General features: G+C 43.7%; 1 protein-coding gene across 2 annotated transcripts in view; it reads left to right on the top strand.

Moving 5' to 3' along the window:
- UNC5D (unc-5 netrin receptor D) overlaps positions 1-26,768 on the top strand; it is a 629,552-nt gene that overhangs the window by 491,493 nt on the left and 111,291 nt on the right. For both annotated transcript variants that reach the window (XM_088453040.1, XM_088453041.1), the window contains one exon: positions 15,860-16,045. In XM_088453040.1, the coding sequence (XP_088309166.1) occupies positions 15,860-16,045 (186 nt within the window). The remainder of the gene's footprint in view (positions 1-15,859; positions 16,046-26,768) is intronic.

Consider the following 26,768-nt stretch of genomic DNA (forward strand, 5'->3'; position numbering starts at 1 on the left):
GGCTTGTAAACTGTGGATTTGTATAGAAAGACAGAAGGACAAATTTTTGCTTTTATATAGTAGATATCTTTGCAGGCTGTTGGATCGAGTCATGTTCTCAATTACTACGTCAACTTTATAACTAGATGAAAAGTTCTTTTTCATGAACTGCTCCAATCAAACAGCAGAGATACAGAGGGCCTGATTCAGAGCCGCTCGTTCTCTCTGAGCGATGTTTGCACAACTGCGTATGGTTCGCAATGCACATGCGCAAACCAGTCATTGCGGTCGGAAATTGTTCGCTCGTAAAACAGCGAGAGGCTGCTAATTTGATTGACAGAATGTACCTTTTGTGGGTGGTAACAGGGGAAGGTGCTTGAAAACGGGGGAGTGGAGATCCGAACGCAGGCGTGCCTAACGGTCAAAATGGCGTTTAATGGGAGTGCATAATTAGTAAAGGAGCGTCATCGACCACGTCACTTGGTTGTCTTTTATCCTGAACTGCTCGCAGTGATAGCGGGAAGTAAATCCTACCACAAGCACTGCGAGCAGTTCAGATGCCTTTCGATGTTCCCGATTAATCTAATAAATAATGGAGATGACGTGTGATGCAAACGGCAAAGGGGCGTCTTTACAAAATAGTGAGCGCATTTTTCGGACATTCGCTCAGACATAGAGGTGTCAACACACTGCAAAGAGTGAGCGCTCAATTTAAATATCCGGCCCCTTTTTAAGAACGAGCGCCTGCAAATAGCGTCCGGGTCTGAATCAGGCCCAGAATCTCTAGCTCTAGTAAGCACCATTTCATTGAATGATCATTCATGGTGAGACTTATTGGCAGACGCTACGATGGCAGGTGGCAGCAGTGTGCAATGGAGGTTAGTCCGCATTGCAGGTCAGCTTAACCAGGTGAAGGTTTATTAACCAAGTTGAAACAGGAACAAGTTAACAGCAGGTATAGGATATCAGGATTAGCCATTGCATCCAGGAGTGTTAGGAGTTGCTGTGTGTCGTGGTGCACCAGGTAGTACACACTCTGTAAAAGTTTAGATGCAGTGATGGTAGATGGATATATCAGTTTGTAGTAGTGATGTAGTGTAATATGGGGTCACTATGGGATCTCCACAGAAGTGGAGGTATTTAGAGCACCTCCGTAATGGGGGACAAGGGAAGAGGAAAGATGTGTGGTGTAGCCACGCATGCACAGAGGATGCAGGTCAGAGGCCGCACCTCCGTGAAGAGCTGTACAGGGTCCTTGTGCCCACCAGCTTCTGTGGTAAGTCAGTTTTAATGTACCACTACAATAAAGTGCACAGAAATATATAATTTGTTGTCATTTTCTACAATGTTAATAAACTGCATAAACCTGGTACAACAATAATACCCCGATTATGCGGGGCCCAGTCAGATTGTCTGCAGTTACCATGTCAAAATTCATAATGTTGACACTAGAATGTCAACATGGCTCAACATGTCAGAATGCCTATGTTTAGTTGTCGGTGCTGCCGGGAGGGTTAGAATTATGCTTAGGGTAGGGTGGGGTAGAAGGTTAGGGTTAGGCACTAGGTGTTAGGGCTTGAGGAAGAGTTTGGAATAGGAGGAGATTACTCACCTAAACCGCTGCTCCCGTCATACATCTGCACCTGACCGCTGGAACCTGGAGGTCACGCTAAAGCTGCTGCAGCTGATGGCACCAGGTAAGTGATTGCTGGGGCACCAGGGACGTTAGGTCGAAATTATATTATGTCGACCTGTTATCTGTCGACATGGTCACTGTCCACATGCTTAGCATGTCAACATTCCAACCATATTGACATTCTTGTGTCGACACAACTGTTGACCTAACATACTCGATCCTACTTGTGACTTACACATTTTCATGAGAATACCCCTTTGTTCCTACTGTCTCTCAATTCCCCCTCTCTCTACAATGTAAACTCTGACAGGCAAGGCTCTCTACCCGATGTCCTGGGTGCTTACAGGTGTAGCCACAGGAGGGGCATGTCCACACATTTCCATTCAGTACTTAAATATGGTTGGCGCGAAGCGTTGGTGCGTGCATCGTTTGGCATGTTTACCTCCCTATACAGTACTGCAGACACTTTGTGGCTCCTTATAAATAAAAGATAATTACAATAATGCAACCTATCAACTAGTTACTGTAGGAACAGAAAACTTTGATAAGACAATTTGTGTAAATAATATCCATAGAGAAAAAGGATGGGATGTATCAATTATTGCAAATATATTGTTATACATCCTGCCCACAAACACCTGCATAACGGCATTTTCTATAACCTGTATGCAGAATAACTTACCCACCAGGACAGCTCTTCTGATAAAAAATTGGCCTGGTGATGTACAGACTTCTGGGTTTATGACCCCGGGAGTCCAAATCCTTTTCTGGGGGCGGCCAACACCAGATGTGGTAAAACCTCCAAAAACTACGTCGGGATTTAGATGCCTATCTTTAGTCCCAAATTGGGCTTTCCGCATCGGCATTCTGGCGGCCGGCATTCCGGACGCTGGTAAGTTAACTGCATCCCCTCACGCCCATATACTGCATTCGCATAGGCTGTATTCTCATGAATTTAAGTGACATTGTGACATTGTAATTTATTGATATCGCTGGTTCCTAATGAGTTTGTTAAATGCTCAGGAATATTATTCCAACCAACAAGATGGCTGTCTCCACTGTTTACAGGAGACTGTAGAGATAAGTCTTAAGAGGATCTTTCATTGTTGTTTCATATTGCTACTCTATCTTTCAAACATGACATAAGTGTCTGATCATTAATCACATGAAAGCTAGAGTGACAGGTGGCATCTTCAAAACTGTGAGATTAGCTATTGTCTCATCCTTATTTTGTATTCAGTGTCAGTAGCGAATGAACTATAGGAGGATAATAAAACATTTAAAGTTGCAGTACCACCTAAGTGGCAAGTTTAATAGAGCTGTGGAGCAGTTGGGGGTGTGATTGAGAGGACTAGCACTCCAGCATCACCCTCAACTCCAGCATCACCTAAAATCACGAAGCCTTGCACCCATAGACTATATTAACCCCGTATAAATCACCAGGAAAATGGAGCTAATGCTATATGCCCAGAAATCTGCTAAGGCTAAACAAAAGTAACATTTTCTTTTGTATAGAACTAGGTGATCTTAGTTGTGCTTACTTGCACTCACTGTATCTGATTATACAGAGGGCCTCCTAATGAGCCTAAAGCTGGGTACACACTGACAGATACATTGGCCGATCAATTGATCGGCCAATGTATCTGCTCCTGTCGGGCAGTGTGTACCCACAATATGTCGGTGAACGGCGGCGTTCACAGACTTATTGCATTGGCTGTGCTGCACAGCCGTTGGACAGATATGTCTGCAGACATATCTGTCCATCAGCAGGTGTGTACGGGCAGTCGGCAGACCGCCCTTACACACAGAGCGGCAGCCATGAGGAAGGGGGTGAGACACGCCCACCGGGACATGCCCCTTAGTCGCCGCATCTCGCAGATGATAGCCGTTCAGTGTGTATGAACGACCATCATCTGCAGATATATCTGTCAGGTGTGTACCCACCTTTATAGTCTATGCAGGAGATCCTGCTCAGATAGGTTTGGATTGGGTTGTTAAAGCCCCACTCTTGTGAACGTCTCATTCATAATTCTTTTGTCTAGACTTTTGCATTGCCTGGCAATCTTCATAATTCCATGATACATTTCCTCCCATATGTAATTGCAACATTAGTTTGTTCAACGGAGCATGAAGATTTTCCTGTACAAAATATGTTCTCAAACATTGAGCAAAGAACTCCATGCTGTGCTTCTACAACAGTGATTTTCAACCTTTTTCAACTTGCGGCACACTGAACAAGATTTTAAAATTGCAAAGGCACCCCATAAGTCCCTCACTGATGGAGTGCCTTAGCAATTAGCAGTCCCTCGATGATGGAGTGCCTTAGCAACTAGCAGTCCCTCACTGATGGTGTGCCTTAGCAATTAGCAGTCCCTCACTGATGGTGTGCCTTAGCAATTAGCAGTCCCTCACTGATGGTGTGCCTTAGCAATTAGCAGTCCCTCACTGATGGTGTGCCTTAGCAATTAGCAGTTCCTCACTGATGGTGTGCCTTAGCAATTAGCAGTCCCTCACTGATGGTGTGCCTTAGCAATTAGCAGTTCCTCACTGATGGTGTGCCTTAGCAATTAGCAGTCCCTCACTGATGGTGTGCCTTAGCAATTAGCAGTTCCTCACTGATGGTGTGCCTTAGCAATTAGCAGTCCCTCACTGATGGTGTGCCTCTACAGAAAAAAATAAAATAACCAGCTGAGAAGGCTCACTGTTGTCCCTGTCTTATCCCTCATTGGCTGGGGTTGCTCACTCACTCAGTGACTGAGCACACAGTGCAGAGCTGGGAGCAGTGTGCATGACCTATGTTATGCCGCCATGTCTCCATAGGTCACGGCTCTGGCGCACCTGAGCCTCCCTGAAGAGCCCAGCACTGCCCAGGCCAGCAGTACCCGTAAAGTCGGCTCTGACTGCACTGACCTCGCGGCACAATTGACAACCGCTTGCGGCACACTAGTGTGCCACAGCAAAGTGGTTGAAAAACGCTGTTCTACAAGAATGAAACCAGCTTTTATTTTTATTTATTTTTTTTATAAAGGAGATAGGAGGGGAGATGTACCAAGCTCTAGAAAGTGATAAATTGGAGAGTGATAAACTGCCAGCCACTCAGCTCCTAACTGTTACAGGCTGTGTTTGAAAAATGACAGTTGGGTGCTGATTGGTTGTTAGTTTATCACTCTCCAATTTATCACTTCCCAGAGCTTAGTACATCTGTCCCAGGGTGTTTTATTTCTTACATTTGTTATTCTAAAACACATACTTGAACTGGTAACATGAATATAAAATATAAAAGAGCTTTCCAATAAATTGCTGCCACCACCGGTTTATTCATCACATTGTGTTTTAGTGCTGTGCTAACAAGTTATCCAAGTAGCTGAGAGATTCTGCTCTCATCAAATACAAGTGGATACTGTAAATGAGTTAATTTTAATCAATTATGTTTTCTAATGTACTAAACAGAATCTTTCATTTGATGCTTGTGCACATCTTAAATTATCTTCAGGTGCGTTCAGCAAGTATAATCACATTTAATAGAAACTATCACATTTGGTTAATATAAATTAACTAAATGTTTTGTAACATTTTCACTGAAGCAACACACGGTACAGTCCCTGTTAAATGGGTGAGAGAAATCTGGTGTTTTCAGTAGAATATGTTTAATATTTGCCTAAGTACTTACGTCAAGTTATCTACGGCAAACAGCCTCTCTTATGTTGGTGTATTTATTTTTCATTGCTTAAAATGTATTATACTGTAGCTGTAACATATTTTGTTTGGGACTGTGAACGACTGACAGCTGTGTAAATCTACTGGTAAATCTAGGGGCAAATTGTGAATATTTACAGAGAGAAGGTTTATGTTCAATGAATAGCCGATAGCAGTGGTTCTCAATCACTTTCTACCTGGGTACCCCCTGGCAGCTCATTTGCGTTATTTGTGTCCCCAACATTTGCAAAGCAATACATTTGTAATGAACAGAATTGCTGTATAGAAAAGCAATAAATGTGCTATAGAAAGGGTGTTTTTAAAATAACAAATGACAAGAATAGAATTAGTTGTACATACAAGTATATTTCACACATATTACAATTTATGAAAAATTACAAATTGGCAATAAAACTATAGTCCACATATGTTATCTTTTACTGCGGTGCATTGGGCTAGAGACCCCTTAGGACACTGCACTCCCTATGTTTTTAATTACCACACGGATGTCCCGCCGCAATATTACACCAAGTTTTTCTAGTACCCCTGAGCATCATAGACAAGCGAGGACTCCTAGGGAACCACTGGCCTATGCTAGTATATTTGTTCATAACACACTGTATACCCTGATGTTAAATATTTGTAGTCCAGAGGAATCTGGACATGTTATTTCCATGCTTTTTTATTTCACCGTGTATTGAACTACAGCATACTTGTATGCCCTTCTGGATTATGCAAGAGACTTGTAAATTTAGGGGATCCCTCCTGGACCCCAAGGGGTGTAGGCCGTCCTCCTGGATCCCACCTCTGTCTTGAGAAGTAGGCGGTCCTTTGGTGACACTATTTGCTGCGAGTCACAACACCTTAGCCCAGACTCATTCTGCACAAAGGTGCCTCATTATAGTCCGGCTCCTTGCTGTCATTGCTAAGTGAGGAGCGGATGTGTATGATGATACAAATTCATGCCATCATGGCCCCCATTCTACTTTCCCTCTGATTCTATTTTAAGACAATTCAGACTCTGATGTAGCAAGATTAAACTAATTACTGGTAGTAGCTTCAAGTCATTATTTCATAGAATCTGTCATCAGAAAAAAAGGTTCTGGTACTCACCTAAAGTTACAAGTTGATACATGATTTATAGTAGCTTCCAGACTGAGTCTGGACAAGTTTCCAGATGTTTTTTCTTTTTTTTTATTACATTTCTGAAATGATTTCACTGATTTCTACCTATTTCTGGAACTAGATAAAAAAAAATAGCTGGTACTGCATACTGTTGAGTACCAGCAAGGATTGCATCTGTGATTATGCACGCAATCGGCTGTAGTGCGCATGCGTATGCAGCGCATTGCATGTGCGCGAACCAGCCACTGTGATCGGGACTACAATCGCAGTGACTACGCAGACCCATCGCAGAGTGATTGACGGGAAGTGCCTTTTGTGGGTAGTGACGGGGGGTGGTCGGCGAAACGCAAGCGTGCCAGTGCGTTTGAACGCCTTTGCAGTGGTCTGCATAAATTATCTCCTGCGATGTCATACGCAGCTCGAGTACACAGTGCGTGCGCTGAGGTTAGCAATTCGTGAGTAAGGTCTGACCTTGTGCAAGTGTGCGTGAGCCTCCGATGGTTTTACAGTCTTGCAATGTATTATGGATGTGTGTAAAGTAAGGTGGGCATCCTTTTGTGGTGCTGCGACGGCATAGCGATCGCAATGGATTAGCATATCATTGCAGTGAGACTGCGTGCGTAATTGCAGTTGCGATCTGTAGTGAATCAGGCCCTCTGTCATCAATTGTTTGTTTCTCTTTCTATAGTATTAAACTCACTAATGGTGTATCCCGTGCATTGACCCGATATCACCTGCAACTAAATACAGTATAATAATAAAATAAAGACACAGAAAGCAGTGATTGCATTTTAAAATAATGCCAAAATTTGTTGACCAGTTCATAATAATGAATTGATGGCAGCATAAAAGAATCTACATGACAAACACAATCAACCACACAAACCAAACTTTGGTGTTCAGCTCTCCAAATAACAACTCACCCGTTCAGGTGGTGTAGCCAATTCCCGGTCAGAACAATTGGACTACAATATAGATCATGCCATGAGAAGGAGAGTGCATCCACTAATACTAAACAAACTAATCCTAATCCTAAACCACGTACTGTTCTTTACCACCACACACAACATGACAATCAAATAGGGTTGGAGGGAGGATAAACTGGAACAAAGAGACAGTTAAACTGCCTGGCATCAACTATCAAACCATAAAACTACTCCCTAAACAATAAACTCCCTAAATGGGATATATCGAGCATCGCATTTTGAATGCGATACATCCTGTCACTTTATTAATGCTTTATGCATGTACTGTAGATTTGCAAATATAAATGCAAAGGACAGCTCTTCTGATAACAGCTGTCCATTGCAATACAAGGATTTCTTAGTTTATGACCCAGGAGTCCTTCTGCGAATGTGCGGCCGTCGTCCAGCACATGCACAAGCTGTGGGGGACACTGGGAGGGATCCTATTTGGATCACTCTCTGGGAGTTATGTGTAAAGAAGCTCACTGCCTTCTATTTGGCAATGCCATCTATGTAACAAATGTTTTGTCCTTGGGTAGTAAGTGCTGTTTCTTTATTGTTTATGTCTCAAAAGTAGGGAAAATTGTATTTATTTTACACAATGTGAGAAAAAAAATCAACATACAGTATGTATGAAAATTAACATATAAAGTTGTACAAACATGACCACAAAAGAATTAGAACTGAGGGCCTGATTCAGACCCGCTCGCGAGCGCTGAGTGCTCGCAAGCGGGTCGATGTTGGGCCAGTGCGTATGCGCACGACGGACAGGCTCCGTCATGCACATGCGCGAGACCCGGATAGCGACGGGCAAGCCGTCGCTATGGGTCTCTCTATAAAGGGGATGTGCTGTCGATGGTGAGTGACAGCACGCCCCCTTTAGAGGGCGTGCCGGGGGCGTGGCTGGCCAGACGGAGGCGTTCCCATGGGAACGCCTACCGTCTGGGGCCGGCCCCACTGACATCACAAGTGAGTGATCACAAGTGAGTCTGGGAGTGCTTTTGGCTCTGCTAGAGCCAAAAGCACTCCAGGGCTTGCGGCAGACGAGACCCTACCACAAGTGTCTTATCGCAAGCCCGATGGTTGCAATGGTCTTGACCATCGTGACCATCTTTTTGGCCACTCGCTATAGCTGTGGATGGTCACCCACAGCTATGCGAGCAGCCAGGAGACCGCTCTAAAAAAGAGATTCAGAGCGAGCGCTCTAAAAGAGCATCTGGCTCTGAATCAGGCCCTGAGTATCTTTAATATTCACGATTAAACAGTACATCACTTTCACGAATCAGTCCCCAGATGTAGTCTCCCATCATTTTCTTGTTATACTGTCCTCGGAAGTGGCATTCAAACTCCAATATATCCTGGTGGGAGCACTCGCCTTGCTCCTCCGACTACACTCCCATGTTCTCCTTGAATTTCTCAAAATGAGCATCAAGAATAATTGTGCCGAAGTTCTTCACCAAAGTCTCAACCAACTCCATGTAGTTTTTGGGCTTGTCATTGCCCAGGAAGCCCCGAATCATTGCTATAGGGCTGGTCCAAGCAGCTTCCTCCTTTTAAGTGAGCATCTTTGGGAATTCCTTGCACTGCAAGATATTCTTAATCAATGGTCCCACAAAAACACCGGCTTTTACTTTTGCCTTATACAGCTTAGGGAAGAAGTTTTGAAGGTACTTGAAGGCTACCGAATCCTTATCTTCTAGAGCTCTAACAAATTGTTTCATAAGGTGTAGTGGAGGCATCAGCACCTTCCTGGAGTCCAGCAGTGGCTCCCACTTGATGTTATTCGTCCCCTCACAGAACTCTGACCACTGTGGCCAGTGTCGTCTGTTGCAGTGCATCTTGGTGACCCTGCTCTCCCAAAGGCAAAAAAGCAGGGAAACTTGGTAGGGATGCGGCTGAATGCTCTGTTCTGGTGGCGGCTGTGATATACACCCAGCTGATCCCCGGTGAACTTACTGTTCCCGCAGACTCCCGGTCATATAAAGCAACATTTGGAGGTACAGTCAGTGTTATTGGGCTCCTGCTGGCAGAGTGGGACTGCTCTTCAGGCCCCGTGTTGCAACCGCACTGAAGTATCAGAAATGTCCTGGAAAATAAGAGCATTTCAAAATATCTCTGACCAGGTCACAAAAGCATAGTTTATGGGGAATAATTGCCATTTTTTATATCCTTGAGGCATAGGCAATTAGGAAATAACACCTCAAACAAAAGGACAAATAAAAATATAAAAAATGTTACATAGTCTTATCGGGTACAAGCTCCAGAAAGTTTAGCTTTAGATTGATACATATTGGAAATGGTACAGTGACAGACTAAGGGCCTGATTCAGAGCTGCTTGCTGTTTGCGAGCGTTCATTCTGAATCAGGGCGGGCATTTTTTTTTCACCCTCCAGGCCGCTTGCTAAGCTGTGGGTGATCATCGGGCTTGCGAGGAGATCCTGTAGTAGGGTTTCAGCTCTCGCAAGCCCGAGTGGAATTCCTGCTCTAATAGAGCAGGAAGTCCACTACTGACATCACGAGTGATGTCAGTAGGGCCGCCCACAAACGCCAGGCGTTCTTAAGGGAACGCCTGCGTTTGTGCAGCCACCCCCCCCCTCCCCGCCTAGAAAATGGGGCGAGCTGTCAGTCAACATCGACAGCCGCCCCATCTTGTATCGAGAACCATTGCGACGGAGCTGCCGTCACAGTACAGGTCTCGCGCATGCGCACGCCGGAGGCGGCACATGAGCAGTCAGGGACCATCGACCCGCTTGAGAGCACTGTGCGCTCACGAGCGGGTCTGAATCAGGCCCTAAGAACGGATGACAGAAAAATAGCGTTACAAAAACCACTCATACAATTCACGCGTTGGAGTTCAATTCTCTGAAATACATATAACATACCTGGACGGACTTGTGTAATTTCCCGGTATAGACATTGGATTTGCCCATCATAAACGATAGAAGAACACACCCAATATGCTAAATCACATCCAGCCGTTCTACCGCCATCAGTAACACAGTGAAACATCCACTTAAATATCCCTATGTAAGTCAGGTTACTCTACAAGACTGATTAAGCAGCTGTTCTACATGAAAACTCTGCAGTATTAAAAATATACAGCAAAAGTAAAAAACTAAATAAGAACTGTGCCAGACCAGTCAACCAGAGTCCTGAATATATCCAATACAAATTCCAAGTGCAGTTAATAAAATACAGTAATTTACTAAAACTATCTGTTAGATACAATGATACATGGGTCCCAGCATAATTACAATAACACAAACATAAAAAAAAAGAGCAGTCTTAAATCTTGTGAGTAATATTACCCGTTCCACTTCACAATAGATTTATCTGGTGTCCAAACGCCAGAGAATAGGGGAGTGGTAAATACAGCACTGTTCCAATCCAGCACAATAAAGGATGGTGAGCATAAATTGCACTTATGTCCTATATAGTACTTGGATTATTTCCGTAAAATAGTCGTCAATATCCGCAATGATATTCAATGGGGAACAAGATGTCTCATCCAGTAAGCCGCACAGTCACTCCGGTAAAGTCCCCAAGAGTCTCAGCTGTTGGAAGTATGAAAGCTACTTACCTTCGATAGCAGCGCTTGTAATGGAATCCCGATCCTGTCAGCCGCCAGTGCCTCGGCGGCTTGCCTCAGTACTCCCGCTAACTCACTCCAGTGAGACCGCCGTCTCTCCCTTGAGGGGGGTGGTGGATGCTGGGTAGACTGTATTCAAACAGGGTGGATTTTCCCAAATTACCGGCAGAAAGTTTCCATACAGTAGGTCAACAAAATCCACATCCAGAATGCTAATTCTTAAACGAGGGATACCAGCAGCACATTAATGAGGCAATACACAGAAACACCTTGTGGTTTATCCTCCTTCATGTTATTTATTCCAAAACTTTCAGGCCCATGGAGCACCTAGGTGTATGGCATGTAAACCAGTCTGCAAATGGGAGCGAAAGCCTTAATGATATTTCTATTTCTGTGTATTTTAGCCAAGGACATAATTATACATGGCTGTCTCCAATGGCAAAATTGTGGAACTAGACCAGTTGTCTGATACCTTCCAAGTTCCTACCAGAACACCCTAAACTGGAAAAAGATTAGGATAATTGATGTCTACACAGGGTACACAATGAAATTACCAGTAAATCCAAAGGGTGCATCCTTGTCTGTCACTCAAAACAGCCTCCGAACCCTCTCTCTCAGTTCTTGGCTGATTGTGCATTATCACACCTAAATGTAATCTTTAATTGGAATATAATCCTTTCCCCATTTACCAAGAATAGGGTTTTAGTGAACAGGTTTGAGGCATTAACTTAGGAAAGATGGTAATAAATATATCAATATTTCTCAATTGCTTGATATTGCATTTATCTTTTTAGGAAGTAGGACTTTTATCATGAATAGAGAGAACAGCAACATGATAAATGAATTGTGCTGTTGGTTTAAGTGAAAGACAATATAGTATGTACATTCACATTATAGGGACAGCCAAGTGTATGCAGCCTATCATCTGTAGGCAGGTGTAACTAATATACTGCCCACCAGTCACTGTAGCATCACAAGAAAACTTCATGTGCAATCAGTAATTACAATGGGATGGATCAAATGGACAGCATCCAGGAGTCTTGTGACCTTTTTTTAAAGTTATTCATATACTTTTTTTTTTAAACTATTTGTCATAATACTTGAGTGTTAGCTTCCAATGGCCGATAGAGTTAACTTCAAAAGAGCCAGTAGCAACTTGAGAGTGTGCCAAATACGAAATAGTTTGCATATACATAGCAGATATTAATATTATGGATAGGCACACAAGCAAGTAGTGTAGTTAGGGATCCATTCATCATGTTAATTATCGGAGGCCGGACGGCACCAGATAGTTAAATATCCAACTCACTGAGAAGTAGAAGCGGTGGATATAAATTCACCAGAGCAATTGAACACTGCTCCGGTACGGAGACAGCTGATCCAAAAATCAGCTGTCTCCACGATCCCCTTCACTGCTACAGCACTTCCGTAGCAGTGAAGGTTAGCACTACCAAGTCTGACTTGAAAGTGCTAGTGCGCCTGCATGCACTGAGCTCCATGCAAGCACACAAAGCCCTGGCGTCTGGTGGAAGGAGCCGAAAAGGGGCAGAGGGATCCTTCCCGCAGTCAAACAGTCAAGCTCCAAAATATTATATTTTCGGAACTTGATGAATTTAGGTCCCCATACTAGTGTATGGGGACTGTGGGACAGATCGGGGCTGAAAGGCAAGCAGGAGACATCAGTGATATTTCCTGCATTACCTCTATAATGAATAGCTCCGATCCTTAATTTCTACAAAAGTAGGTGAAAATATTTTCATCTGCTTTTGTAGAAATTAAGTGATGATGGCTGGAATCCTTAGTATTGAAAAAAAAAAAGAAGTGTAGTCAGCACTGACCATCTTGTACAAGTTTAAGGGCAAGTTCAATAACATGCTCATGTAGAATAGTGACCTCTGGTGACTACAGGAAAAATTGTCTGAAGCTATTCCTAATTCAATCTAATACCTACCGATGAATTATTAATTTAGTTAATTGTTGACTCAAATTAAATATTCATTCTCAGTGACTGGTTGAGATAAAGTCACTTGTTCTGTGGGTCACCATCAATTTACCATGGTTGGATGCATTTGTTGAAACAAGAAGCATTACCACACATGTACATGGCCAGTGTTGCATAAATGAAAAATAGTAACCTTTAATGCAAATGAATTGTGAGTAAAGTTCAGTTTACCACAATATGTGCCTACCCCTACATAAATGTGCAGGTGTGCACAACATTAATTCATGTGCTGTCTGAATTCTATTAGATCTCTCTAAAATATTTATTGAGCTGGTATAATACATGTTCTGTTATAAACTTTATAACCTGGACAAAATTGTATGTTTATTTCATACTTGCCTTCTTTTTAATTCTCCTCTGTGGGAGAAACCCTGAGAGGAGATGCAAATTACCACTATGGGGGCGGGGTCAGACTCTTTACTTCATTAGGCCTTATCCCAGCAAAATGCTGTAGTGCAGGGGTCAGGGAACTTTTTTACCTATTACCCAAAAGTATATTTAGATACGCCAATGGTAACCCCTTGATTTGAAAGGAAGGAAATCATGTAGTAATGCCCCCATATAATGCCCCTGTAGTAGTGCCCTCATATAATGCCCCTGTAGTATGTCCCCCATATAATGCCCCTGTAGTAGTGCCCCCATAGTTATGCCCCTGTAGTAGTGCCCCCATATAATGCCCCTGTAGTAGTGACCCCATAGTTATGCCCCTGTAGTAGTGCACATGCCCCTGCAGTAGTGCCCCCATATAATGCCCCTGTAGTATTTCCACCATAGAATGCCCTGTAGTAGTGCCCCCATATAATGCTCCTGTAGTAGTGCCCCCATATAATGCCCCTACAGTGCCACTTGTACAAAAAAAAAAACACTTACCTTAATCCCCGCTCCTGCATCAGCCACTGTCATGTCCACCCGGCTGCTCCACGGAACTATGGGAGAGACGTCATGACGTCTCTCCCATAGTGCGCATGGAGAGAGCCGGAAGCTGGAGTTCAGAAGAGAACTCCAGCCTCCGGCTAACGCGGCGCTGCATGGAAGGAGCCGGGCGCCTGCTGGTAATAACATCTCAGCAGGTGTCTGGCTTAGAGCCTCCCTGCGGCACAGCCGGGCATGCATATGAATCATTCATTATAGAATGATTCATATGCATGATTGGCTGTCCGTCCACTACCCCCAATTTAATTTTTACCCCATGTGGGGTAATTTACCCCTATTCCCTGGCCACTGCTGTAGTCTATGCTCCCTGGGGAGGGGTCGGGGTTAAAACAATGCAATTTTCTTAATTTTAGCCCTGCCCCTTCAATAAAGAGCTGTGATTTCCGGTACATCTCCCCAACCTGCCCTTCCCGGGGTACAGAGGGCTATCCAAAAAATTGTGAGTTTCCCACATCTTCTGTGAGAGTAGGTAGGTATAATTTACTTTCCAATAACAGATGTGCTAACGTAATTTACTATTTATGTACAGAAATTGTCATTACAGTAATAGAGCCATGGTATTTCTAGTTACAGATTTCAATGTTTGGTGGGATCTTTCACAACTTTATCATCATTGCTCAGTGATATGACCAAGGCCACTAAAAGATCAGTCACTGTACTAGGTGCATGGTGAATCATAGGGGCACGGTCATGCCCCCTCAGGTGCCCTATGCAGAATTGGGGCCATATGCTGAGAGGTGTGAGGTTACACCTCCCTCGCATAATGCCTCCTGTGCACATGACAGTAGGCAAACAGCAGCAGCGATTATATTGGGGGCTACAGCAAATGGTGGTAGTCATTGGTCAAGGTCTACAAGAGCTTTCAAATACATACTGTACCCTTTAAACTATGTGGTGTAACTGCAGTCATGAGAAGAAATAAAGTGATGTTGGTGTGAAAAGCTTTAGTAAATTAAATATCTGGGGGTTTATGCTTTCTATGTACATATATGCAATATTTTCCAATGAACATTTAAACTTAAAAGTGGTCTGGAGTCAGTCAGGGTTGTTTTATCCGAGGAGGCCCCTTCCTCATAGTGGCACATGGGCTGGGAAGTCTCTGGCACTGTGTCAGAGTTTATTGCGTATCCTCATATCTCCGGAAAAAGACATTAATGCCATGTTCCTGGTGATTCCTATATTGCTCAAATCTCTGGGCAAATAGCTCCTACACCATTCTTCTGATGATTTATGCAATGTTAGATGAAAAGTAAGTAAAGTCAATGGGTAATGGGTGAGTGGTGTGGCCCCCCTTGGCTTGGGGGCACACCCTGCACCCTTTACAGTTATGCCACAGTCTGGAGTGGTCAAAATTGTGTGGATATATATGTACAGCAAGTGGGGTAGCCAATGGTAGCCATAGTCTACTACAGTCAGTGCCGTTGACAGCACTGAGGGCCCAGGTACTAGGGGGAGGGGAATGTCCAAATCGGGAGGGGGCGAATTGCCACACCCCCTTACAACAAACATGAAAAAACTATGCTCGGCACAGCCAATCAAGGTTCAAATTCCAGTGCGAGATCCTTTTGGCATATGACAAGTTACCCTATGCTCTGATGCCCGTATTACTGTAGATTGTAAAATACAGTGCCTGGATTGACAAATGTGTATATAATATTGCTAGGTTCAGTGGCCCGATATCTCCAACATGTTTACACTTATAGACATCCTGCTTATTCCTTTAATATGTATTTTCAGAATAATAGTGTGAGCAATTGCTCTGATTAAAGTTACGCATACTCTCTTGACTCAAACAGAACACCGCACTAGAGCGCAATGGTTCATTTTACACATTTCACCGCTGTGTCTGTCAGCTCTGTGGATTTCGTTGAACAATTTACAATAAGTAATCTGCTTTGTATTTTTTATTTCTCCCTTCTTTAATTCCTGTACAGGCACTGAGAGTGCTAGTGACATTGCCCTGTACTCTGGCCTGGGAGCTGCCGTCATTGCCGTGGCCGTGCTGGTGGTGGGAATTACATTGTATAGAAGAAGCCAGAGCGAGTACGGCGTGGATGTTATTGATTCGTCTGCCCTGACAGGAGGCTTTCAGACTTTCAATTTCAAAACTGTCCGACAAGGTTAGTCTATGTGACCTTGGTCTCCCTTGCCCCCAATGAACTTATCCTGCGGGTTGCTCAAGTGTACACATTTCCAATAGAATATGACAGACTTTTACACAATCTGGGGAACAAGAGTTTCTTCAGCTTCACATCCTGTATGGTGAGCAGCCTGTATCTACTAAGCAGCCCTATTCTACAGTACAGTATAACTGTCAAGCATCTACTGTCCTGTAAGATTTGCTTACAGTTATATGACCTCTGCATAATTTAACATTGGTTTACACCACCAGATGACTTTAGTTTATTATCTTATACATGCCATCCTGCAACTTTTTACTAACATTTTGATTTATTTCTCTGGTGTCCTCTGTACTCATAAACCATGCATGATATAATTAGAATGAGTTATGTGTTGTTGACCTGGGACATGACACAACCATCAGTTCCCTTTATACTATACAATTGTATTCCAGGAACAATTGAATTGCCATATACACTATGTAGACAAAAGTGATTGGACACCCCCGCGCAAGCAAAATGCACACCATGCATACCATTGCACACAAGTTCCAAATGGCCACTAATGTGGTGTTTCAGTAAGAACACTTTGTAGGGAGGCCCCTACATTTGTTGTGTCCCTACGGAAACAACAAATGTTTTTATCAGGAAACAACAAATGTTTTTATCAGGACGACAATACCACCTGTCCTGTATTCAGGGTGACGTTGGACTGGTATAGAGTCAGAGTCCAGATCTTAAACCCATTGAGAACCTTTGGAAGCAGCAGGTGCGTTCTAGGCCAACTCGACATTCAGTGTCAGAGTTGGTCACTATATTTAAGGCGGAATTGTAAACATACCGCCTGCTGATGTCCAGGAACTTGTGGACAGTTTGCCAAGAAATGTGTCTGCAGTAATCACTGCACGTGGTGGACGTGACATCAATATAATCTTGTTGATCTATTTGCTATCAGTGCCCAATCACTTTTGACTACATAGTGTAGAAGAGCGATGAAAACAACACTGCCTGATTACATAAGTTGTTAGAGGGGAGTGCGGCCCTGCTCCTCTCTGTACTGACGCGCTGGCAGGATGATAGCACCACTGTGTTTATGTGCAAGTGCGAACCCCATTCGTGCCACTGTAGAGTGCCGCAGTACTGCAAGAACGTGCAATACTTAGATCCTCTAGTGAGACCTATGATTACTATTAGTATTACCACTGTCATAGCCGTTTAACTCTGTGTACACCGCTGTTTACCATAATAAACCCAGGAGCCTGGTTAAGGACATCTGTGTGGACTAACCTCGATTTCACATTATGCTGACACACCTATTGTGACCAAGCAGGTTACATCAAAAGGTTATACTAATATTAATACATTACTGAAAAACCCTTTTGGAGGCCAGACATTTAGAGTGATGTATATAGTTAAACCACTTGGAAGACATACCGTATACAAGCCAATAAGTCATGATGATGAGTTGCTACAGTTATCTGTTTACAGTTAAACAATGATTCGTCATGGAACTTTTGTATAGGTTCAGCAATATACATTCTGCATTAACATAATATGGGCTGAGATGCCATCAGTGGGTTTAATGTACCTACTGTATATACCACTAAGCCCAAACATTGATGTTTTCTACAACTTATTGGGGTTACCTACTTTTGGATGATCATCTTGCAGCACTACTAAGTGATAAAACTATTTTCTCTCTGTTGTTACATTGTGCAGTATATATTAGCACTGCTTGCCCCTGGCTGTACAAGCCACACCCTGATTTGTGCACCAATATGGCAGACTTTGCTGATTATGGGCTGATAAGGTATGCGTTATGCAATGCAATCTTCTCCTGCCAGTATTGCATAAATAAGACTTTGGGTGCTTATAGTTTGGCCTCATTTAAACTAATGGTTGCAATAATAAGATAAAGCCAGTGTCCTCTTTTTCAAAATACATTAACTGAACATTACACAAGCCATATATTTAACAATAATGATATTTAGGGCCCAATAGGAAAGCACCCAATACATATACCAGACTTCTTTACCATTGTACCCCATTTAAAGTAGAAGTGCAGTGAGGAGACGGATTAATTGCACAGAGTGTGGTAGAGCGCAAAATAGGCACAGTAGACCTAAGCAACACACAACATTAATGTGTTCTTGTTTTATTGTCAAGATTACGTTTCACAGGTCGTGTTAGTGTGACTGTGGTACAGTATATCACCATTGTTGTGCTTCTTGGCGCCTCGGAAACAAATAATGACTATGACTGCTATAATTTGTTTTAAAAAAAATCTGGCTAATATTGTAGTTAGTCACAACCAAGGGCCTGCACCTTCCACTCATTAGTTAATGCAAATATGCAGAGGATTAGTGATCTCTGTACAGAATAATGTATGTACATATGCTTTATTCAGTATTCTAGATACATGAAGTGGAAAGGTACACTCCTTATACAGTAAATAGGGTGTATTTTCCCATTAAGCAAAGCAGATGCAATGTATTCACCAAGTCACAGATTACACCAGGCTATAAATGTTCAGAACTTGTTTTTTGCAGTTTACACAAAAAGTAAATAATTCTCCAGATATTACAGTATGATTTTAACACATCTGTATCCTCTTCTAACCGGAAGGCCAGGCTTACTGATGTCACTTAATGATACGGAAAAGTGCTTAGTATAGTACAGAAAATATGTATTTTATGTATGAAATGTGCTCTAACCTTGTGCTAATCTGGATCATCTATTGATAATTTATCAACTTTACAATTTTCTTTTCCATAGCAACCAACCAGATTCCAGCTACCATTTAGCTAGTACAGCTACTTTCTTAAAAATGAGAGCTAGAAGTGTTGTCTCTTGTAGTAACAGAATAGGAAACGCCATTGTAGCAGTCACATCTACATGGCATTGTGAGTATTCAGAAGACGGCATAAGCAAGTGCTACAGTACGTTCCAAATACTGACAGACTATTTTGTCCTGTTTAGAACTTATTACAGGGCCGAAGGAAGGGGTGTGTGAGCGGTGTCATCCCCCATGTCACATGGCACTGGGGTAGGTACCATTGCTGCTCTATGGTCCATGCATCTGCCTAGCAGGGTTCTTGGAATGACACCCTGCAGCCAGTAGTGCAGCTTCAGTGCTGCTCGGAGTGTCCAAAGGATGCTCCGAGCATGCACCCTGCAGCAAGCTGAGCGTCCGAGCAGCTCTCCACACTTCTTCTGCTCCTGGCATGGATTCACGGGTTGGTGACAGCGCTGTCACAGGGCATCAGGGAGCACTGCTTCACCTTGTTAACCAGTTAACTGGCAGCATTGCATTAGATGCGACTGCAGCCAGCAGTGCTTCAGCTGGCAACATTGCATGATTAGCATCACATGCGACCGCGCCGCCACACTGCTTTCCCTGGCTTTTTCTGAAGAGATTCGTTCTGCACTTGTGCAGAATTGATCTCCTCTGACTCCCTGGACCCCCCAGCAGTGATGCAGTGGTCTGTGACTGCTGACATCACTTCCAGAATTGCACCCCAGTGCGAACAGCTCTCTGGGGCGCATGTGTCAGGGACCACAGTGCCTCCAAGCACTATTTGGCTGTTCTCTGCAAGTTATCAGATCAGAGATAAGCTTCAGCAGTGGGGACTGATCGTCAGTCCCTCCCTGACACACGCTCCGCTGCGCTCTGCATATAGGGGAGGGAGGGCCGGGGTTGTGTATTCCCATAGGGGGTGGGGGGCTATCTAGCATCAGTGAGGGTGGGGGAGGAATAATATATATAGAAATATACAGGGCCAGTGCTAGACTTCTAGGCACCCTAGGCAAAACTTCTGCATGCACCCACCCCCCACCCCCACCCCGGTACTAATTTGGCCCCTCAGGTGAAAATGACTTTCCACAGGTGGAGTGGTGGATGAGTTTTCTGTTAAAAAAAATATTTATTTATATATATATATATATTTATATATTTATATATAAAACATATATATAAAACACAAAACTTATCCGCCACTCCACCTGTGCAAAGTCATTTTCACCTGAGTGAAAAGTTAGTACGAAGAGGGGGGTGCAAGCAGAAGTATGTATATATATATACACACACGCACACACACACACACACACACACACACATATATATATATATATATATATATATATATATACACACAGTATCAGGGGTGTAACTAGAACTTTTTGGGCCCCATAGCAACATTTTTAAGGGTCCCCCCTAACTTAGGTCTGACACAATGCCTACAGTAGTAGTTCCCCTAAAACACTAAATGCCTACTTGCAATGGTGCCCCTTATTCAATGCAAAGGCTGAAGTGTGAAGATCCCCACAAGAGAGGTAAGTATCCTAACCCTCCCCCTCTCCCTACCCTAACCCTCCCTTAGTGTTGCCTAACCCTAACCTCTCTGGGGGGGTGCATTATCCTAACCTCCCCCAGTGGTATCTAAACCTAACCCCTCCAGATTGCTCCCTAAACCTAAGTCTCCCGGGGGGGTGCCTTACTCAAACCTCCCCCCCGGTGGTGCCTAACACTAACTCCCCCTCCCCGCACCCTAACCATCCCTGGGGGGTGTCTAACCTTAAGTCTCCCCAGGAGTGTCTAATCCTAACCCCCCCATCCCCGGGTAACTACCATACATACTGGCGTCCGGACATTCGGGATTCCGTTGTTCGGGATGCTGACGCAGGTATCCTGATCCCATTCCGGATAGCGGTGTCTGCATTTTGCCGGTGGTCGGGATTTTGGCGTCGGTATATCTGCAGCCTGAGTTCCATCCGCCAGTATTTTAACTACACTACGGAAGAAATAAGTGCAGTCTTCTTTCAGCAAAGCAAAGCAGTGGGACTAATTTATGATGGGTAAAATGGTCTGTTATGCACATTGATTTGTACAGGTGCATGGACATTTCTGCCAAAGAAGTGCACAAAGTGTGCCGGTATATAACTGTATGGTATACCCGCACTTTAGCCACTGAGCGACACACCAGAAGTTCTGTTGCCGGGCCACCAGTTGATTACATTGGTGCACTGGCACACACATGGGGACCCCACATACAGGGCCGGCTCGAGGCATGTTTCACCACTGCGGTTGAACAGGGGCGCCACCACATAGAGGGCGCACCCCTCCCAACCATCCCCATTTTCAGATGGACAGGCCCATTTCTCGGGCACTGAACTGCAGTTCCCCCAACGGGCCGAAGTGTCCCGCCTGTGGTTGGGAGGTTGAGCACCACCACAGCTGTGCAACGGTGCCAGCCCCGGAGAGTGACTACGCCCTTTCTTCTGGCACATGTGTGCACCTCTGGCATGCGAATAAGTACACCCTTATATTTTCCATACCACACTTCAAAATTCCCACTTTGACCACTGTGCCAAAATATATGAGCAAAATGGCAGCATGAGCAGAACAGCAAAAGTCTGCAAACTTTGCAGTGTGGATAGATGTTGTGCGGAGCAAGTTCCAAGCGGGCCCACCGGTGTTCCTAGTCTTGCCTAAATTTACCATGATGCTTTCATTCACCAGCCATCATCAGCATCATCTTGATGATGAGAACTCATGTATTGTTGCAGTTTTTTTATTTAAATAAATTAATAATTAAAAAGCAATAACTATAACTACCTCGACTCCAAAAAAAAATACAATAAAACACAGACACATAGATATTTATGCAGATTTAGAGATGTTTAGCCATAGCACATGCGAAAGCTGTACTGCGCATGCACAGTGATTGTTTTGTTATTGCACTCACACAGAGGATTCACTCACAAAGTGATTGACAAGTAGTCAGCGTTTAGGAGAATTAATGGGGGGCTAAGGAGACGCAGACGTGTCTGACCGTTTAACCACCGTTTCAAGGGCGTGCTTATATAAATTGCGATCTCCTTCTCAGCATGAGAGCTCTCTGCGTGCCAGCAGAGATGCTGTGTTTGAGATTAGACAGACTTGACTCTGGCCCTGATTCAAAACCGGACGCCCTGACAGAGCGCTCGCTCTGAATCAGGGCTGTCCCTGCTCCTTTTTGGAGCGGCCTCCTGGCCGCTCGTATAGCTGTGGGTGACCACCCACAGCTATGGCGAGCGACCAAAATGATGGTCGCGATGGTCAAGACCATCGCGACCATCGGGCTTGCGACGAGACCCTGCGGTAGGGGCTCGCTGCCGCAAGCCCAGGAGTGGTTTTGGCTCTATCAGAGCCAAAAGCACTCCCACTGACATCACTAGTGGGAGTGCTTGGGGCCCATGGGAACGCCTCTGTCTGAGCAGCCACGCCCCCGGCACGCCCACCAAAGGGGGCGTGCTGTCAATCACCATCGACAGCACGCCCTCTTTGGTGCGAGACCCTTAATGACGGCTTGGCCGTTGTTATTCGGGTCTCGCGCTTGCGCACGACGGAGCCACCTTTGTCGTGCGAATGCGCACGCGGGCGGGTCAGAATCAGGCCCTCAGTCCCACCTGCATCGATGTTTCCGATGTTTACCCTGTTGTACGTCATCATACCGATATGAAAAGCCAGCAGTGGGCGTCCCTATGATGGGATAAGCTTTGGAAGATATTTGAATATTTTCGTTATTGCGATCCATAAAATATTGCAATTGTGGTTGCAGTAGCGTAAATCTCTGAATCAGGCCCCCAATCTGCATCAGCCCAATTGTGAACAGTAAAGCACACGCAAAAAGGGGTCACGGTACGTCACAATGGAGCATAGCCATTTCACAACATGGCCACACTCTCACATGTGTAGCACTTTCTAAGTGCTCCACCGCTACTTACCTCCTTCCCCTACACACTCCCATTGCTGTGAGTACAGTGGGAAGTGCCTGCTGCGCCTATCCACTACTGCTCCGCTGTGTAGAAGAGTCTCAGCAATAATCAGGAGGTGTGTATTAGGATTAGTTTCATTTTTATGAAAGTGGTGGTTCCATAGAGAAGGGAGGTGACACGTTAATGCGCAATTTACTTTACACAGTAAAACTCTTCAGATTTTTTCATCTTCCCAAGACTGGAGCCTGAATAGTGATTACTGATGCCTCAGATGCAATTCTAGTCACTTTGCAGATTGTTCAAATTATTTAAAAATACAATGCATACAGTATGTTGTGAAACTATTCCAACTTATCAAAATAAGGGTTTTGCCAGTGTTGTTTAATGATTTAGAATTATTAGCATTTTTTTAAAACATGTTGGAAATCACCCCATTAGCTTACATTTATCCTGTAAGCTAATGGGGTGGCTCTGACAAAGTGGGGTGAAAATCTTTAAACTTGTTACAGATATGGGCGGTATTGCAGAGCTGCACAGAAGCGTCTGTGCAATAGCGTCCAAATCACATGTAAATCAAGCAGGAATTGTCTGGAGGAAATAGACCCCTCCTTGCTGCATCTGAGAGATCTGAGGGCAGCATGAGGTTGCCTAATTGTGCTAGCTGCTTGGAGCAGTGAACATTTTTTACATTTAGCATTTACATTGCCTTATCAAACACAGGTAGTAGATTCCATATTCCGTTTTCATAGACATGTTTAAACAACAGTAATTAAGTTTAATAAAACAAAGTTTAAGGCAGCATTTAAAGCCTTTGAAACCTTGAGTTAAAGTTTGGCCATTCAATTTTATTATCAATGTTGAAAAGGGCCGGATCAAGGTTTTTAGGAGCCCCGGGGGGCAACTGACTTCTGGCGGCCCATACCAATTAAATTTTCAATATGATATGCTGGCTATGTTATTAAAAAGTATAATATCTAAATATTTCCAGCACCACAAATGTGTTAAACACAATGTATTTGCCACCGGTTCACATATGCCCCAGTAGCGGATCCAGGGGAGAGGGATCCAGAGGAGAGGGATCCAGGGGGGAGGGGGATCAGGCAGTTCAGTGGCAGCAGCCTCCCTGGACCCATGTAGCAGTGTGTGCTGGGCTGGAGAGGGAGGCTGCACTTTCCCTTCCTGCTGCTATTTAGCAGACAGTGGTCAAGCATTATGCACAAAAGGGAAGATGTATCAAAACATGGAGAAGTTGCCCATAACCAACCAATTTGCGTTCATCTATCATATTATAGATTGTACTTGATAAACGATAAGTGGAATCTTATTGGGTGCTATAGGCAACACCTCCACTTGTCTTTTTTAGAATGTTTGATACAACTCCCCTTAACCACTTACCTTGTATGGTCATATGGGATGCGGCCATGGCCAGCTGGGCTTTCTCTAACATGGTTGCATCCCAAGTGACCGTGTCTTCTGCTGCATCCCCCGTGATTTCAGAGGAGATCCATTTTGCACATGTGCAGAACGAATCTCCTCCGGCCCCCAAGCAGTTATGTCGCAGTCTGTGACTCGGAACCCTAAGTTCGGGTGTGTTCAGTTTTCAGCAAAACCAAACAACTCATCTCTAGTATTTATTTGAATGTCCTCAACATACTGTAGGGCAGCCAAAGTTTTATGCTGTTTCTACTGTGAATGCTGCCAAGTCAAATGTACTTTACAACTTGGTTTCTAGGTGTGATGATGCTAACCTAAATTCAACCCCAAATATTCAAAAAAAGATGATGGGTGGGTCCTCCTTTTCTTCCCATGCCAGCTGTTTTCTGGCTTACTATGCAACAGAATTATACATAGGATAAAAAACACCACTTAAAGTTAGGGAACAGTTCTCGCTCATTAAGTGAAGAGTCTTGTTACACAGTGTTCTTTAGCAATGGGTAAGAATAAATAAAATATTATGCTTCAGGAAGCCTCGAGGCGAAGGCTAGAAATTAAAATACAGGCTTTTTTTTAGAACTGGTAACTTGAGCTTTCTCAGGAGAAGAGTCCTTTAACAATTTAACATAGTGAATCTAGAACACATTAAACATTGTCCATCCCTCTGACACCTGGCCTGTTTCAGTCCTGTTTTTGTTTCACAAATTTCATTTTGGGGTGAATAAGTGAGTTCCAAACAGAGATAATCAAGTACTGTCAGCTTTTTATCCTTGCAGTAGGGATCAATGTGCCTTCTTGTTGAGGTGACTACAGCATACATCAGATGAGGTTGAAAACACCCATTTGTTAGATGCCCTAGATAACTTTTCAGCTACAGTACATGAGCCAAACATTATATAAAGTTTGTACACAAAATGATCTAAAAAAAAAAAAATCAAAGCCTGATTGGATCTGACTACTGAGCATAATGGAAAGTCTAGTTCACTGAATGGCCCTCACTGGCATGTGTCAGATTATTAGCCAACCTAGACAGGAGAAACAAGCTGCATGAGAACTATGCCAGATAACATACAGTAGCAGGATGAGGTAGTAGCCAGCGATGGTGCTCCTGCATTGATGGGCCAGTACTTTGAACGCTGCATTCAGTTCTGGTGGCCATACAGTTTATCAAGAAGGACAAAAATATACTACCAATGGTTAAAAGGCATTATAAAATGCTATGTATGCAACAAAACTTACCTGAAAAGGTTAAAGAATCTTAATATGTAAAGCCTGGAGCAGAGAAGGGACTGAGGTAATATCATAGAAGCGTTCAGATATATCCAGATTTTTACAAAATACTGGAGGAAAGAATTCTGTGGCGGAACATAAGATTTAAAACACAGAGCAGCTGTAGAGGTCATCTGAGGAATGTTTCTTTACTGAAGGGGTAGTAGATAGGTGGAATACTATAGAGTTCGAACAGAAGTGGTAGAGACTAATGCTGTAACAGAATTTGTTTGGGATACACATACGGTGACCATAAACATGGAAAAGCAGCTGAGGATCACATAAGTGCTAATGCTAGGTACACACTAGGACGATGTCTGCCAGATATGTGGTGTCCAGCCAGATCGAGAACATCATATCGGCCAGATCGTCCAGTGTGTACAGACTACCTGCGTGCTCCTGCGGTCACATGTGATATCATCCGACCAGCCATGCTGAACGGGCAACCGGACAATACCGCATGCAGCGCTGTTGCAGGTAACGAAGGACGGAACGAGGAATTTAGGTTGTTTCAGAATAAAAATGAGCAGACTGGATTAGTTTTTGTCGGCAATCAAAATCTATGTTTTTGTGTAACATTGTAGATGTACATTTTAAACCTTGACATGGGGCCTGGTTCAGAGTTGTTCGCTAATAGCATCACTACTGCGTTTTTGCAGCCTCCCTCCAGTAAAATGTGCCACCCCCAATTGGAAGTGCTGCCTGCCCTACACACACAGGACAGGCAGTCTCAGGAGGAGGTGTTTTCTTCAGTCTGGGCTGCGACTAACAGAGAGAGAACACTTCCAATAGGAAGCCACTGCTTTACCTTTCGAACATCCCTACCCAGCTAAGGGCTGCAGCATCCAAGAGAGTATGAGCCGCTGCTGCTACCCACCAGCGGACTTGTACGCAAAAATTATGGGTTTGTGTATAATTCTGAATCAGGCCCATGGTACATGCAATTTATATAGGTTGGTTGCATAGAGTAATTTTAGCCGTTGGAAATATATTTCATATATATATATATATATATATATATATATATTGCCGTTCAAAAGTTTGGGGTCCCTTAGAAATGTCCTTATTTTTGTAAGAAAAGCACTGTTCTTTTAAGTGAAGATAACATTAAATTAATCAGGAATACACTTTATACATTGTTAATGTGGTAAATGACTATACTAGCTGCAAATGTATGGTTTTTAAAGGAATATCTACATAGGTGTATAGAGGCCCATTTCCAGCAACCATCACTCCAGTGTTCTAATGGTACATTGTGTTTGCT

The sequence above is a fragment of the Taudactylus pleione genome, unplaced genomic scaffold (genome assembly GCF_031769625.1).
Source record: "Taudactylus pleione unplaced genomic scaffold, aTauple2 ptg000567l, whole genome shotgun sequence".
Classification (NCBI taxonomy): domain Eukaryota; kingdom Metazoa; phylum Chordata; class Amphibia; order Anura; family Myobatrachidae; genus Taudactylus; species Taudactylus pleione.